The following is a 12644-nucleotide window of genomic DNA, read 5'->3' on the forward strand; positions in this document are numbered from 1 at the left end:
AGGTACTCATTATAAAAAGTTTGAGAAGCACTGGTGTATGGTATAATGGTCTCCAAATGCTTTACAGTAGACACCGAGACACGTTTTAAACACCAAAGTAATTTATTGAAAAACAAAGAGTACAACAGACAAATGAGTCAGATTTACAGCTCTCAAAACAATGTACATAAAGGGTGTGGATTCACTGATAAATCATGTCAACACTGTAATCAAACACCGTAGCTCAGCAGGAAAAACAAGCATATTCAGCACAGAGACTAATAGGCTAGACAACTGCTCAACAATGCCTGTCCTTGTTGCGACAGTAAAAAAAAAAAAAAAGGAACGCACCCTGCCCTTAACTCCAGACATATCAAAAACCAGAATTATTTGTCATCAGTGTTGTCTGGAACTCTACAATACACATCAATAGAAAATGTCAATAGTGTCCTGTATTGGAGCAATTTTACAACGCAGTATGTAGGGAATATGCAGAGATTCTGCTGAGTTGCCTCCACATGAACCAACATTCTGTAGAGGGGTGGCTGTCCTCGTTCGAAAACGCATAGCGTTCAAAGTGGTGATCACTTCATTCACGACAGACTTCTGTCCAGTGTTCCTTTATGATATGAACTTGAAGAAGTACAGATAAAGACCAAAAATGTGAATCAAGACTGGATGCCACGTATGTTTCTATAATATTTCTGACTACTACCTGTAGTCATTTACATTTAAATAAATGACCATTTTAGTTTTTTTTATAGAGGCGTAACTTGTGACTTTGGTCTTCTTTATAACACTCAGTTAAGATTTTCATCAGAGTCTCCAGTGGTTAAGAAAGGTAAGGACAACATTGAAGCAGGAAAGAAAGGACACCACAAATGTTCATTAGGAAATGCATTGTCCATCAATACACTCTCACATTACATTAAAATATAACTACTGAGAAAACCATTTTATTACCGTCATCACTTCTAAATAAAGAAATTAACAAATACTGCCATACATATTGCTGTTTTTCTTGTTTTCATGACAAAGACTTTTTTTTCCATTATAAAGCACTTGAAAAAGCTAAATACTCGAAGCAGTGCATGTACAAAGGGTTTACACTTCATGGCTTGTCCACGTCTCTACAGATTCAAACAAATGAACAAAATGAGAAATTGTACCACACTCTCTTTTTTTTGGTATTAATTTGTGACTTGTCCTCTCCACAGTCCATCAACTGTCAAAAACATGTAATGTAACTGCATTATAACTGACTTTTCCTTTAACCTTCCATGGACTTTGTTAATACACGTCACGAGAGTCAAACTCTTTTAAAATAACATTTCAACAATAACATACGTTTTTTTTTTTTCTACTTTAACGCTAAAAATTGTCTATTTGCTGCACCCAGCACAACAAATTGATTAGGATCCATTCAGTCAAGTGACAACCACAAAAAGATCTTCTCTTTTTTTTCTCTCTGTACCCTCTTCATTAAGTTCCTTCGGAATGTTTAAGTAAACGATCAATGGTTACAAAAGTTTGAATTCTCTGATATGCATTTCACTTGATTCCTTTCTGCAAAATGAGAAAACATTTTTGTTTCCTCAATGGCACACAGTGTATAATATCTGTCCCAGCAAACGTTATCAAGCAAATTTCAAAATGGCTTCCATCAGTACAATGTACAGGTCAAAAGTGCAAATCCATTCCGTTCAAAAAGATTCAGTAAGATGTACACATCTATGTCTGAGATGTTTAACTTATCTGCATATACATATACAAAACATTATATTTACAAAATATGTAGTTAATATTGTAAACCACAGTGTCTCCCAAAGAAAAGGTCATATTGCCATGTCGTAAAGGGTAGAAGATTTGACCTGTTGTATCTGAGCATCTCATATCATCTCACAGTACAAAATAACTTTCCAATCAAAAATGACTGTGTGCCGCGAGTCTTGGTAATGCTTGTGCATGAGCAGGTCCACTCACATAGATCAAAAAAAAATCCCTGACGTCATTTTCTTTTTAAATTCTTTATCAAAGGTAGAAAATTGATGCAAAAGTATTTATCTATGCCTTTTAACCCGTCGAAAGTACAGTGTTGCATTTGTAGGGCTATAATAATTAATTTTTCTTTGAGACACTGAATGGTAGGCTAAACCAGTGGAGTTTAGACAAAAAGCTACATCTATGACAGAACACAGCGTCACAACAGAGGACCTGAAAATCTCAACATGGGGAATATATAGGATGGGGTGTGAAAGGACATGTAGAAGGATATCTGTCTCTCTGTAGTGTCCAGAGTTCTTTTCTGTGAGGATATATATTATGCTGGAAATGTGAGACTGCTGAATCTATTTTGTGTCTGCGTCTTGCATTTTCCATCCACTCATCCATGCATACCAGTGTAAGAATGTGATGACCTTTAGCACAAAAACTTGGACACAATTCAGCACTTCATCCTCAATTTCTTTTGTTGATGCTGATAATAAAATATTTGGATTTCTATGGCTATGTTTCAGTTATTGTTATTGTTATCATTATTGTGTTGTTGTTGTTGTTGTTGTTGTTGTTGTTGTTTCCTTCTTGCCCTTCCATAGGATTGTCTTTGATTATCTGTCTTGGACAGTCTATCAGATGTTCTGAGATGAAATGCTGAATGACTGAGTGACTGTATACAGTGTAGACAAGAGTATTAACTTCAGGGGGGAAATCACAAACTGATGGAAAAACAAACAAACAAAACAAAGAAAGTAAAGTGATTTAGCCCTTGAGGGTTCTGTTGATCACCAGAGGGGCAAAGACCTCTTGAGCGCCCCCACATGGCTGGGGAGGGAGGGGGGGGCGGGTTCTGTGACCCATATGGCTGAGGAGGGGGGGGGGGGTTCCTGTGAGGGCTTGGGGCATTTCTGCTCCTTTAGAGAGCCAGGAGGGTGGGAGAGTTGAGTGAATCGGAGGACTGATCCCCTCCGCTGCTGCTGCTACGGCGGTGGGCCTTTGAGCAGGACTCAGACGACGGGGAGGGGCTCTCCGGCTCCAGCATGCTGGGGTAGGTGAAGATGAGGCTGGCCGCGCTGGGAGTGGACACTGGGGTGGACGCGCCCACCACCGGTGTGTTGAGGCTCTCGCCATCCGAGCAGAACATGCCGCCTCCCATGGCGATGGGCTTGATGACGGACGGCTGGAGCGCGCCGACCTCGTCGTCGTCTTCGTCGTCGTCTTCGTCGTCGTCGTCGTCGTCCTCCAGAGGTTCCTGTTTCACCACGACCGGGTTGAGGTGGCTCACGTGGTAGCGATGTGCCGGGGCGCGCATGGTCAGCGGCAGAGGAGCGCACTGCCGCGGGTCGACCTCGTGCCGGTCCTCGGGAGGGAGCTTGCACACGGGGTTGTGGGCCACCAGCATGAACTCCAGCTTGTCCTTCTCCTTCTGGAGCGTCTCGATCTCTTTCTGCAGATCTGCCTTCTCCTCTTCAAGCTTCTCAGTCTCCTGGTGACAACATTATAAAAGGGCACGTGAGCATCTTCTTAATGTTTCATAAACATCTTTCTGACCAGTTTTGACAAAAACAAAAATACATTTCCGGTTATCAAGCACCCATACGCAACAAGACAGCTGAGAGAAACTTGGATTTTGATCTCATATTTATTATACAATAACTATGGATAATAATGTAACTGTTTTCAAGACTCAATATACTGTACGGAATAGAGACATTCTGACATTTGGATCTTTAAAATGTGTCCAGAACTTTTACAGTGGTGCACCGCTTTAACAGCCTTCACTGTGTTGAGCTGTGCTATTAAAATCAAACATTATCAAAATATCCTGGCACTTGGTGCACAAGTAGATCCACTTTATCTGCAGAAATCCATTACTTCACAGTGCTTGGCAAACCCTCTGTTATAATAGCAAGATGCAGGCACACCTGGCTTTTAAAGAGAACGGGAGATAATTATGGGATTGGTCTGTTGCATGCAGCCAGAACTCTCCCATGATTAAATAACAGGCTAAGTACAACCCTTTTGAACCACGCACCTGGTTCAATACAGTTCATGGCCTTCTTCAGTAACTAGTTCAGGATATACTGTGCCAGTGCAACAGATATGAATATGAATTATTGATATGATTACATTTTTACACAGTATTTTGTTTAAGATTTCTTACTGCTATGACTGAAAGCACTTCATCCTGCCACTAACAGAGAAGTTACACCAGGCGCGTAACTGAAGCACTCCGTTTGCGAAGCGCAAAAAAACATTTTCGAAGACTGGTCTATTTTTTTACGAACGCACGTGCCGCTATCGCGTCTGGTGTAGCTACTTCCACTGGTTACAGTGGAAGCTAATTGCTGCAGCAGACATGAGGCGAACGGAACGCTTCACTTACGCGCCTGGTGTAGCACCTCGTGTAGCACCTCGTAGCACCAAGTAAAGAGTACTTGTAAGTCACACTAACAGCAAAATAAGAAAGATAAAATGTGTGTGAATATGGGTCCTTGGGTGTAGCATGTCTGCTCTGCCATGTTGCACCAGTAAAGTAGTGGGGCTTCGTATGGGGAGTATGTAAGAATGTACTTGTATACACGTAGCTATTTACTGCACTTATTTGCGAGATGGCTGACGAGATCCAATTCCACTACTTCAACCATCAAAACATTTACAGTAGTGTTATTTCAAGTATTGTTGTTTTTTTTCTCCTTTTTAAATGTATGTATTATGAAGTGATTCCCCGAGCAGGGAAAACCCAATAATAAAACATTTATTTTTATTATTTTTGTTTTTTGTTTTTTGTTGTTTACTTACTCCTTGAAGCATCTCTGTGAGCTCTCTCCTCCGATTGCGGCACTTGGCCGCAGCCAGTTTGTTCCTCTCCCTTCTCACTCTTCTCTTCTCCTCCTCCTCTGGGGTCAACTGCGGTCAAACAACAATGTTTTAATATCTCTCTTTCTCACTCCCTCCCTTCATTCTCTCTCTCTCTCTCTCTTTCTCTCACACACATATCAGTACCACATTGTTTACAGGCAAAGTTTCACAACATTCCATCCACAAGCAGTGCTACTAATTATTAGCAAACGTTTTGGTATGAAAGTGTATACCCATGTCCTCGTTTTTTAAACATATTCTTGCCTTCGACTAATAGTACATGTTATTTGGATTCTACATGTTCTATCCCATAAGATTCTGCTTTGGACAAAAGCTTCTGTTAAGTAACAAAAATAAATATAATCACCCCTGACCCATTTAAGACGGACAAAATGGACCACGTGGAACAAAGTTCTGAATATTTTTTTTAAATAATAGAGAGACACACACACACACACACACACACACACACACACACACACACACACACACACGCAAACGCACGCACACAAGCAAACACACACACACACACACACACACACACACACACACACACACACACATAAACACCTTTTCCTTGGAATAAGTTCAGAGTCTCAATCTAAAAGCTGTGTCAACCCAACCCATTTTTGGAGAATTCCCGAGAATTTTCCCAGAATTTTCCCAGAAAACGTGTGACCTTCAACTGAACTTAAATTGGCTGAGACAAGGAGGGCTATTAAGAGTCGCAACAATCAATCAATCAATCAATCAATCAAGAAAATGTCCATAGCTCAATTCTTTCTAGGAGAAATAGGTGAGACAAAGAAAAGATCTCATTTCAATGTTTCTTCTCCTCTGGTCAGGGCTCTCGGACAAATTTTTCCACTAGTCACAGCGACACATGGTCGCACCCTTTTTTAGGTGCAGCATGATGTTAATCAATGACGTTGCATGCTGATTGATGGTTCTCTGTATTTGTGTACCCTAGTTTTGCATTGACATTTGCATACTATTTCAGTCTGGACATTGTTTCACAGTCACAGGAGGTGGCTGCCAAAATCTATAATCTTCCATTACATCATTTAAAAAGAAAATGTAACAAAAGAGTTATGAAAGTAAAGCATGAGAATGGCATGTTTGTTTCTACATGAACTCAATGACTGTTGACATTACCTGGCTGAAGGGGACACAAATCGGTTTTGTGACATGAATGGGTTCAGTCAAATTGGAATTCATGGTGCTTTTTGCCTAAACATATCCTGCTGTCTATCAAACCCAATGTCAAGATTTTTTTTATTTAAATCTTAAATTCAATTAAAACATAATAATGCAGTAATCAAGTCTTTTTTACCATCTCAGGGTTAAACAAACTCGAGCACATGTTTTGTTTCAGTACTTTTGAGTTAATAATCCATAGCCTACTTTTATCTCCACATGTGTAGACTGTTGCAATGAACTTGTGCTGTAATCAGCCAGACTACCCTTACCCTTTTCTTTGAGTGGATTATATATTTTTATTGTTTATTTGTTAAGCTGTAAACGGGCGGGCTAGCCCCATCTTATATCTGTGATCTGACTGACACACCCTCACTCTCCCTCCACTGAGGTCATCTGATAGATAGACTATTACGCCACATCCTGAGTAGTTGTTTGAGGTGAAAGGTGGCCACACCTTTTCTGTGGTCGAGCCACAGTCTACACCTCCACGGGCCAGATGTATAAAAATGTGTGAAAACTTGATATCACCTACAAACAAATGTGCGAACTGATCCACGAACGGTGTGGACTGAGGTTGGCTTCTTTGAAATATGTGCTTGAATAAATATGTAATGAGAAACGTGTCTATCTAGGTGTAGAGAATACTGTAAGGAAAGCATGTATATAGGTTTATTTAGTACTTGTTATTCCTTGTTACGAGGGCTGTATGTATGTGAGAGTATGTGTGCGTGTGTGTGCCTTTAGGAGTGTGCGTTTGCACGTTTGTGTGCGTTTGCGTGTGTATTTGTGTGTGTGTTGTGTGTGTCTCTTCTATTTAGAAAAAATAATCAGAACTGTGTTCCTTGTGGTCCATTTTGTCTGTCTTAAATTGGTGAAGGTTCTTATGATTATATTTATACAATTTAACAGACGCTTTTTTTCAAAGTGAAATCTTATTGGATAGAACATGTAGAATCCAAATAACATGTGCTATTAGTTGAAGGCAAGAATATGTCTGAGAAACAATATGGAACATGGAAAATTGACATTTAGAACAGGACATAGGTATACACCTTCCTACCAATAGGCCTACGTTTATAATACGTAGCTAATACGCTAATAATAAGTAGCGCTGCCTATGGATGGAATGGTATGAAATTTGGCCTGCAAACAATGTGGTACTGATGTAGCACGTCAAATTTGGTGAACTTTGAACTTCAGCACAACAAGATATTGCCACATGCATGTACTGGCTGTCAAATAGGCTGTTGGCAGCCATTTTGTTGAATAAGTCCAATGAACCTTTAAAAGGTGCGAGATATTATTGAAATGTGTCTGTTGCAACGTCCCGTATGGACTGAATTTGATCAAATTCAGTGTACATCCACAGAATGTTGTTGTAATCCGTGTCAAATGTCACAAAGTTCACACTGTCCTGTCACAAGATATTGGCCATGGAAGTGCTAGATTTTTGCATCGACATCATTCACTAGGTGGTGCCACACAGCAAATCAATTCTACAGGCCTATAGAGTTATGGTTAGATACCTTATCCTGTGGACCAAGGCATATCTTACTCATTGTGGAGATAATGTTTATCACAACACAAGCGTGTGACACTGAGGACACTAATCTGCTCAGGGTACAGAGTAAGGAATAACTATGGATGTCCAGTCCACGCATGTTTAACAGTCCAAAGCTAGACATACTGTACTAGAAGAGCCCGGGCCTAATCACCAAACACAATCAAGCCTACCAGGATTCAGGTTCTCAAGAGTGATTAAGGGTTTGTTTATTAACTCAATAAAGAGCCAAACTGTGCTTGCACATAAAAGCCATTGACTTTTCCCTTGTTCCTATGCCCTGATGAAGGCTCCAGCCGCTACGCGTGGGCATTTTTAGGTCCTTGTTGGACATGTCTAGTTCTAAATAAAGACAATTTAAACTTCTGGAGTGCCTTGGTCGTGGAGGATTTTTTTTTCCCTCCTATTTCTTACACAAAGAGCCAAACTCATTGGAATCACTTCCACTGAACATAAGACACACCAAAACAACCCATGTCCAATGTAACCTTACCTACAGTACTGCAATAAAACCTCAGTATGTGTATGATACATACGGATCAATTTAGCTCACACTTTCTCAGCCACCTCACATTCGAATCTGACAGAAAATATTCCAGGGCATCTCAGCCTTCCCTAGACTGCCAGTGCCTTGCCCAGCTTGTGTGATTTTAAAACGTCTTACCTAACCAATCCCTCTATTACTAACATTATTACAACTTGACGAGTAGATTACATGTAGGCTACATATTTCGCTCCTTTAGCTCTGCATGATTGCCCTGCTGTGTACAGTATGTGTGTGTGTGTGTGTGTGTGTGTGTGTGTGTGTGTGTGTGTGTGTGTATAATGAAATTGCCAAGAAAGAAGCTGAATAAAAAATAAGTCACCCAAAAGTGTCTCACTTGCTCATCTCTCTTGCGTCGACCACGAGCGTCCCCGATGGAGCGGATCACTCCGGGCCGGGACAGCGCTGTGTGGCCCAGGAGAGCGCTACCGCTGGACACAGGGAGCCTGTATGGGTGTGAGTGTGTGTACGGGTTGGACATTGAGGTGATGACTGTGGGTTGAACCATCCACTGCAGGTCCTGGCTGGTGGTGATGGCGTTAATAGTGGGAATAAAGGCACTACTCGAGCCCGGCATATCGACCCGGTGTTTCTGTTCATGAGAAAGAGAGAGAGAAAGCGAGAGAAAGAGAAACAACAAAATGATGAATTAGTCTCATCTTGAGTGTTGTCACCATACAAAATGTAGCCTATAGATCACCATTCAGAGTTATGATAACCCCAAAAACATAGCATTAATCATCAGCAAAATTTCCTGAAACCTCTGTGTCCTCTCGAGCATTGCATAGCACTGTCTTAATCTGAACCCAGTGAATCATCACCATAGTGCAGTCGCATGGTATGCTTGACCTATTGCAGCCTAGTAACACAGTTTAGTGAATCATACAAAAAGCCCACAGTCTGCATCCCACTGATTTCACAATAACCTCCTGTCCATGATGCAATGGGAGACTTTACAGGCAGATTTAGAATTATGTGGAAATCTATCTGTGTGTTTTTGTAAGCATGTAGCCTACTGAATAACACACCTGTTTGGCTACAGTATTTCCTGTGTGAGAAAATGGAGGAAGAGTATAACTCTGGTTTGAACGCGTAATTTAACGAACGCGCAATTTAACGATTTTAATCAATTGTGAAGCTAACACTCACTTCATACCATTTAATACATTATTGACAGTTTTAAAACATTATTTTATATGCCTATGTTGTAAGAAGTAGCCGCTGACTGATTGTTGCATCTCACAGCGCTTGCCTCTGAAATCGAGCTGGCTGGGACCAAATAACCTAGTACACTAACCAGTGCCGAAACGACGTGTGGCCTCATCATCATTAGTGATTGAAAGTGAAACAACAAGTTAGCCTACCCTGGAAATGATTGATTAGGTTACATTAGTGTCATATATGCCAACAGTGGGTTCCACGTGTAAACTCATCTAGGCTACTGGGGAATATGCCTTCCTTGCATTTGGCCGCGCGCGAGATGACTAATCCCGAAGGTATGCCAAAGACCGTCGATTCCAGTAAGACGGGAAACAGCACGATATTTAAGGTGCAGGCAGGGAAAACAGAGTCTTGGCAAAACATTCCGTGTGCCACACAAAGAGGAACATTCCACGACGTTCACGAATCCCGTAACAAGAGGTTGTCTGAACTTGACGGGAACTGATTCCCGTAAACTAAGGATGGGGATGAGAGTCATTTCTCGAAAAGCTACAAAGCACTGACGTGGTTAAATGCCTTTGGCAGCCTTGCTAAAAAAGAGCAACCTCATAAACGAATAGCCTATGGTTATACGTGTAGGCTAATTGCCTAGATGTCAGGATTTTATTAGGGCATGTTGTGATTAAAGCCTTAAAAAGACCCAGATTTAAGTAAAACTCAATGCCCTAGTGACGGTTAAAGAGATGTATTATAGTCGTGCGTCTGAAACGCTCTAGTGTCTGTCCTAGATCTATCTCAAGAAAACAGAGTGTTTCCACATTATCGGCTACCCTGACAATGATAGGTATACCCTGAAAATAATGCCATTACTTTCTTTCCCGTTGCGAGACTGAATATAACTTCTAGTTTAACTTTTCATGGTGCGTCAGACCAGTTCAAGAACTGAATGCTTGGTTGCTCAGAGGGTTAATTGTTTAAGCAGTTTCCCTTATGTGTGGGGATAGAGATTATATATGCGTATGCTGTATCCACAGGCTAAATCAGTGCTATAATTTCAGATATTTTTCTTACGGCTGCACACAGCTAGACGTAGGATAGCTTCCGCCATCCTTCGGCTAACTACCATATTAGGTGGACAAAGCCTATTTGGGAAGCTGGAATTCACGCAGTTGTGTGGGCTGGTCTAGACTAAGGTGTCGTTTCTTTTCAGGGCCGGGGTCCTACTACTAGGCTACTAGGATATAGGTAGAAATGTTGCCCACATTGTCGTTGCAGTAGCCTAGACTATGAAAACAGTCATCTTTATATGGCCAAGGTTACGCACCATTCCTAGTTGATTCGGAGAAAAATACAAACATTTCAGACAGATGTACTTATGATAACCGTGAAGGCAAAGACTTCATGCTTGATACATTCTGCAACAACAATCCATCGTTTAACCTTACGCGCAAAAGCTCAAAATTGTTCTTGGCTTGAGAAACATGCTGCATGAGTTTTATATGGCAATATAGCCTCTTCACATTTCTGTAAGCAGACTTTCCACCTCGAATGAATGCAAGACTATGTTTCAGTTCCTTTTGGAAAATATGTGTCAATACAAGCCTGACAAACACATGGAAACGCACCACGTTAACGTGTAATGTATAGCATTCTACCAAGAATCTCACCCAAACGAAAGTTAAAAAATCTAGACTACTGTTTCTGTCTACCGTACATTTTGCAGTCTACTCTATGGCTCATGAGGCGCAATAGGATACATCACACCAAGTTCAGATGTCAGGCAATATCGACCTTTATTACCATCATATTACCAGGTGATGCGCTCACCGATCCATGCCACAATCTGAGCGACATCTCTCAACTAGTGACAGTGACAGGAATCCATGTTGACTGATTTTGAGCGCATCATCGAAAACAACACAACAGACTCCAATGGAACTTCGGATAAATCACACATATTAAAATAGAATTTGGATTTGGCACCTATAGAAATTTCCCAGGGATACACAATTGCCACGTCTCCGCCTATTTGCACTCGCGTAAATGGTGGACAAAATCGCGATAAGCACAACCTTGGTACATTATGCCAACAGAGAAATCACATACTGCACGCTCTGAATCAGTGGAACCGAATTCCTAAATAACCAATCACTCATGTTGTAGTCTTTTATCAGGCCAATTCAACTTTCATTTATCCTAGGTCACCTTTCATATTTCAATTCCACACATGATCAATCAATCTGTTGCTTAAGTTGGCCTACCTGATAGCTTGAGGTAGAAATTGGACTGCCGATACTGCTGCCGCTTGTGAAGGATTCTGGCTGAGCCGGAGACGCGCTGCTGCGGGAGGATGTGTCGTAATTCCCGGGGTAGTCCTGGTACATGTTCCAGGAGAGAGGGGAGATTTCAGATGATTACTCCGGTGTAGGCTATAGTCTACTCAAAGCGTCTTCGCGGTGGGAACAGCCTTTCCAAGTAGGTTACACCGACACCGAAATCCCTTACTCTCGAGAAATATTAAAGGCTAAACTAAAATATAGCCTGAGTGTAGATAGGTCAACCCACATTCAGAACAGCCAAGCTAAAATTTAGAAATGTTAATTACTTTACTACTAATACGATACAGAACAGGCCTATCCGTTTACATCTGCTTCACGCAGGTGCTCGCTCGAAAAAAACTCAAAATATATCCTTTGCGATGAAACTAGCCTAATTGTTTCTTTCGGTGTAGTGTTGTCTATTTGTATATACTGTTGTCTCAGGTGTTCTACCAAACTTGAGGAAAGTCATCGAGGCACCTACTTTCCGCAGCCAGTCCAGGGTTCGCATGGAATGTAGGCTACTGTGCGGATGAATCACAGCGACGAAATCAACGTCGTTCTTGAGCTGTGAAAACTTTATTTCTTTTTTTCTTCTGTGGAGCAATTATTGTCCTGTTCTTTCTCGACTGCCGCACTCAGATAGCCTATGACTCACACACTGACACTATATTCTGCAACTCTGCTTATCAACGCCAACTTCACTTGGTACGTCATCGTCGAGGGCGTACACTAGAGCATTAAGATGTTACACACTTAAGGCTATACGATGAACATATTTAATAAACATTTTATTATTTTATAAATACATATGTATTAATGGAAACATCGTATATGCATGTCATACTATTTTTTGAGACAGTATTTGGCACTAAATAACTCATGTGATAACACATTTCATAGTTGGTTTCGTCCATTGACGCATGTTTCCAAAAATGGTCAGTTGCGTCAGAGAACACGCGTGTGGGTTTCCTTGGTAAAGGCAAGTTGAAAAAGCACGTCATCGAAGGGAGGGATTCCCTCC

General features: G+C 41.1%; 1 protein-coding gene across 2 annotated transcripts; it reads right to left on the bottom strand.

Annotated features, from left to right (window-relative positions):
- Positions 1 to 907: 907 nt before the first annotated feature.
- Positions 908 to 12267, bottom strand: fosl2 (FOS like 2, AP-1 transcription factor subunit). Of its 2 annotated transcripts, none has more exons than XM_062522811.1 (5): positions 12105 to 12267; positions 11564 to 11677; positions 8479 to 8733; positions 4777 to 4884; positions 908 to 3460 (listed from the first exon to the last, which is right to left on the bottom strand). In XM_062522811.1, exons 1-5 carry the CDS (start codon positions 12129 to 12131, stop codon positions 2891 to 2893), a joined length of 1074 nt encoding a protein of 357 aa, XP_062378795.1. In that variant the 5' UTR covers positions 12132 to 12267; the 3' UTR covers positions 908 to 2890. The 2 variants fall into 2 exon arrangements, with proteins under 2 accessions (XP_062378795.1, XP_062378794.1); XM_062522810.1 differs by having other exon boundaries at positions 8464 to 8733.
- Positions 12268 to 12644: the final 377 nt, after the last annotated feature.

This window comes from Sardina pilchardus, chromosome 20 (genome assembly GCF_963854185.1).
Source record: "Sardina pilchardus chromosome 20, fSarPil1.1, whole genome shotgun sequence".
NCBI classification, from domain to species: Eukaryota; Metazoa; Chordata; class Actinopteri; order Clupeiformes; family Clupeidae; genus Sardina; species Sardina pilchardus.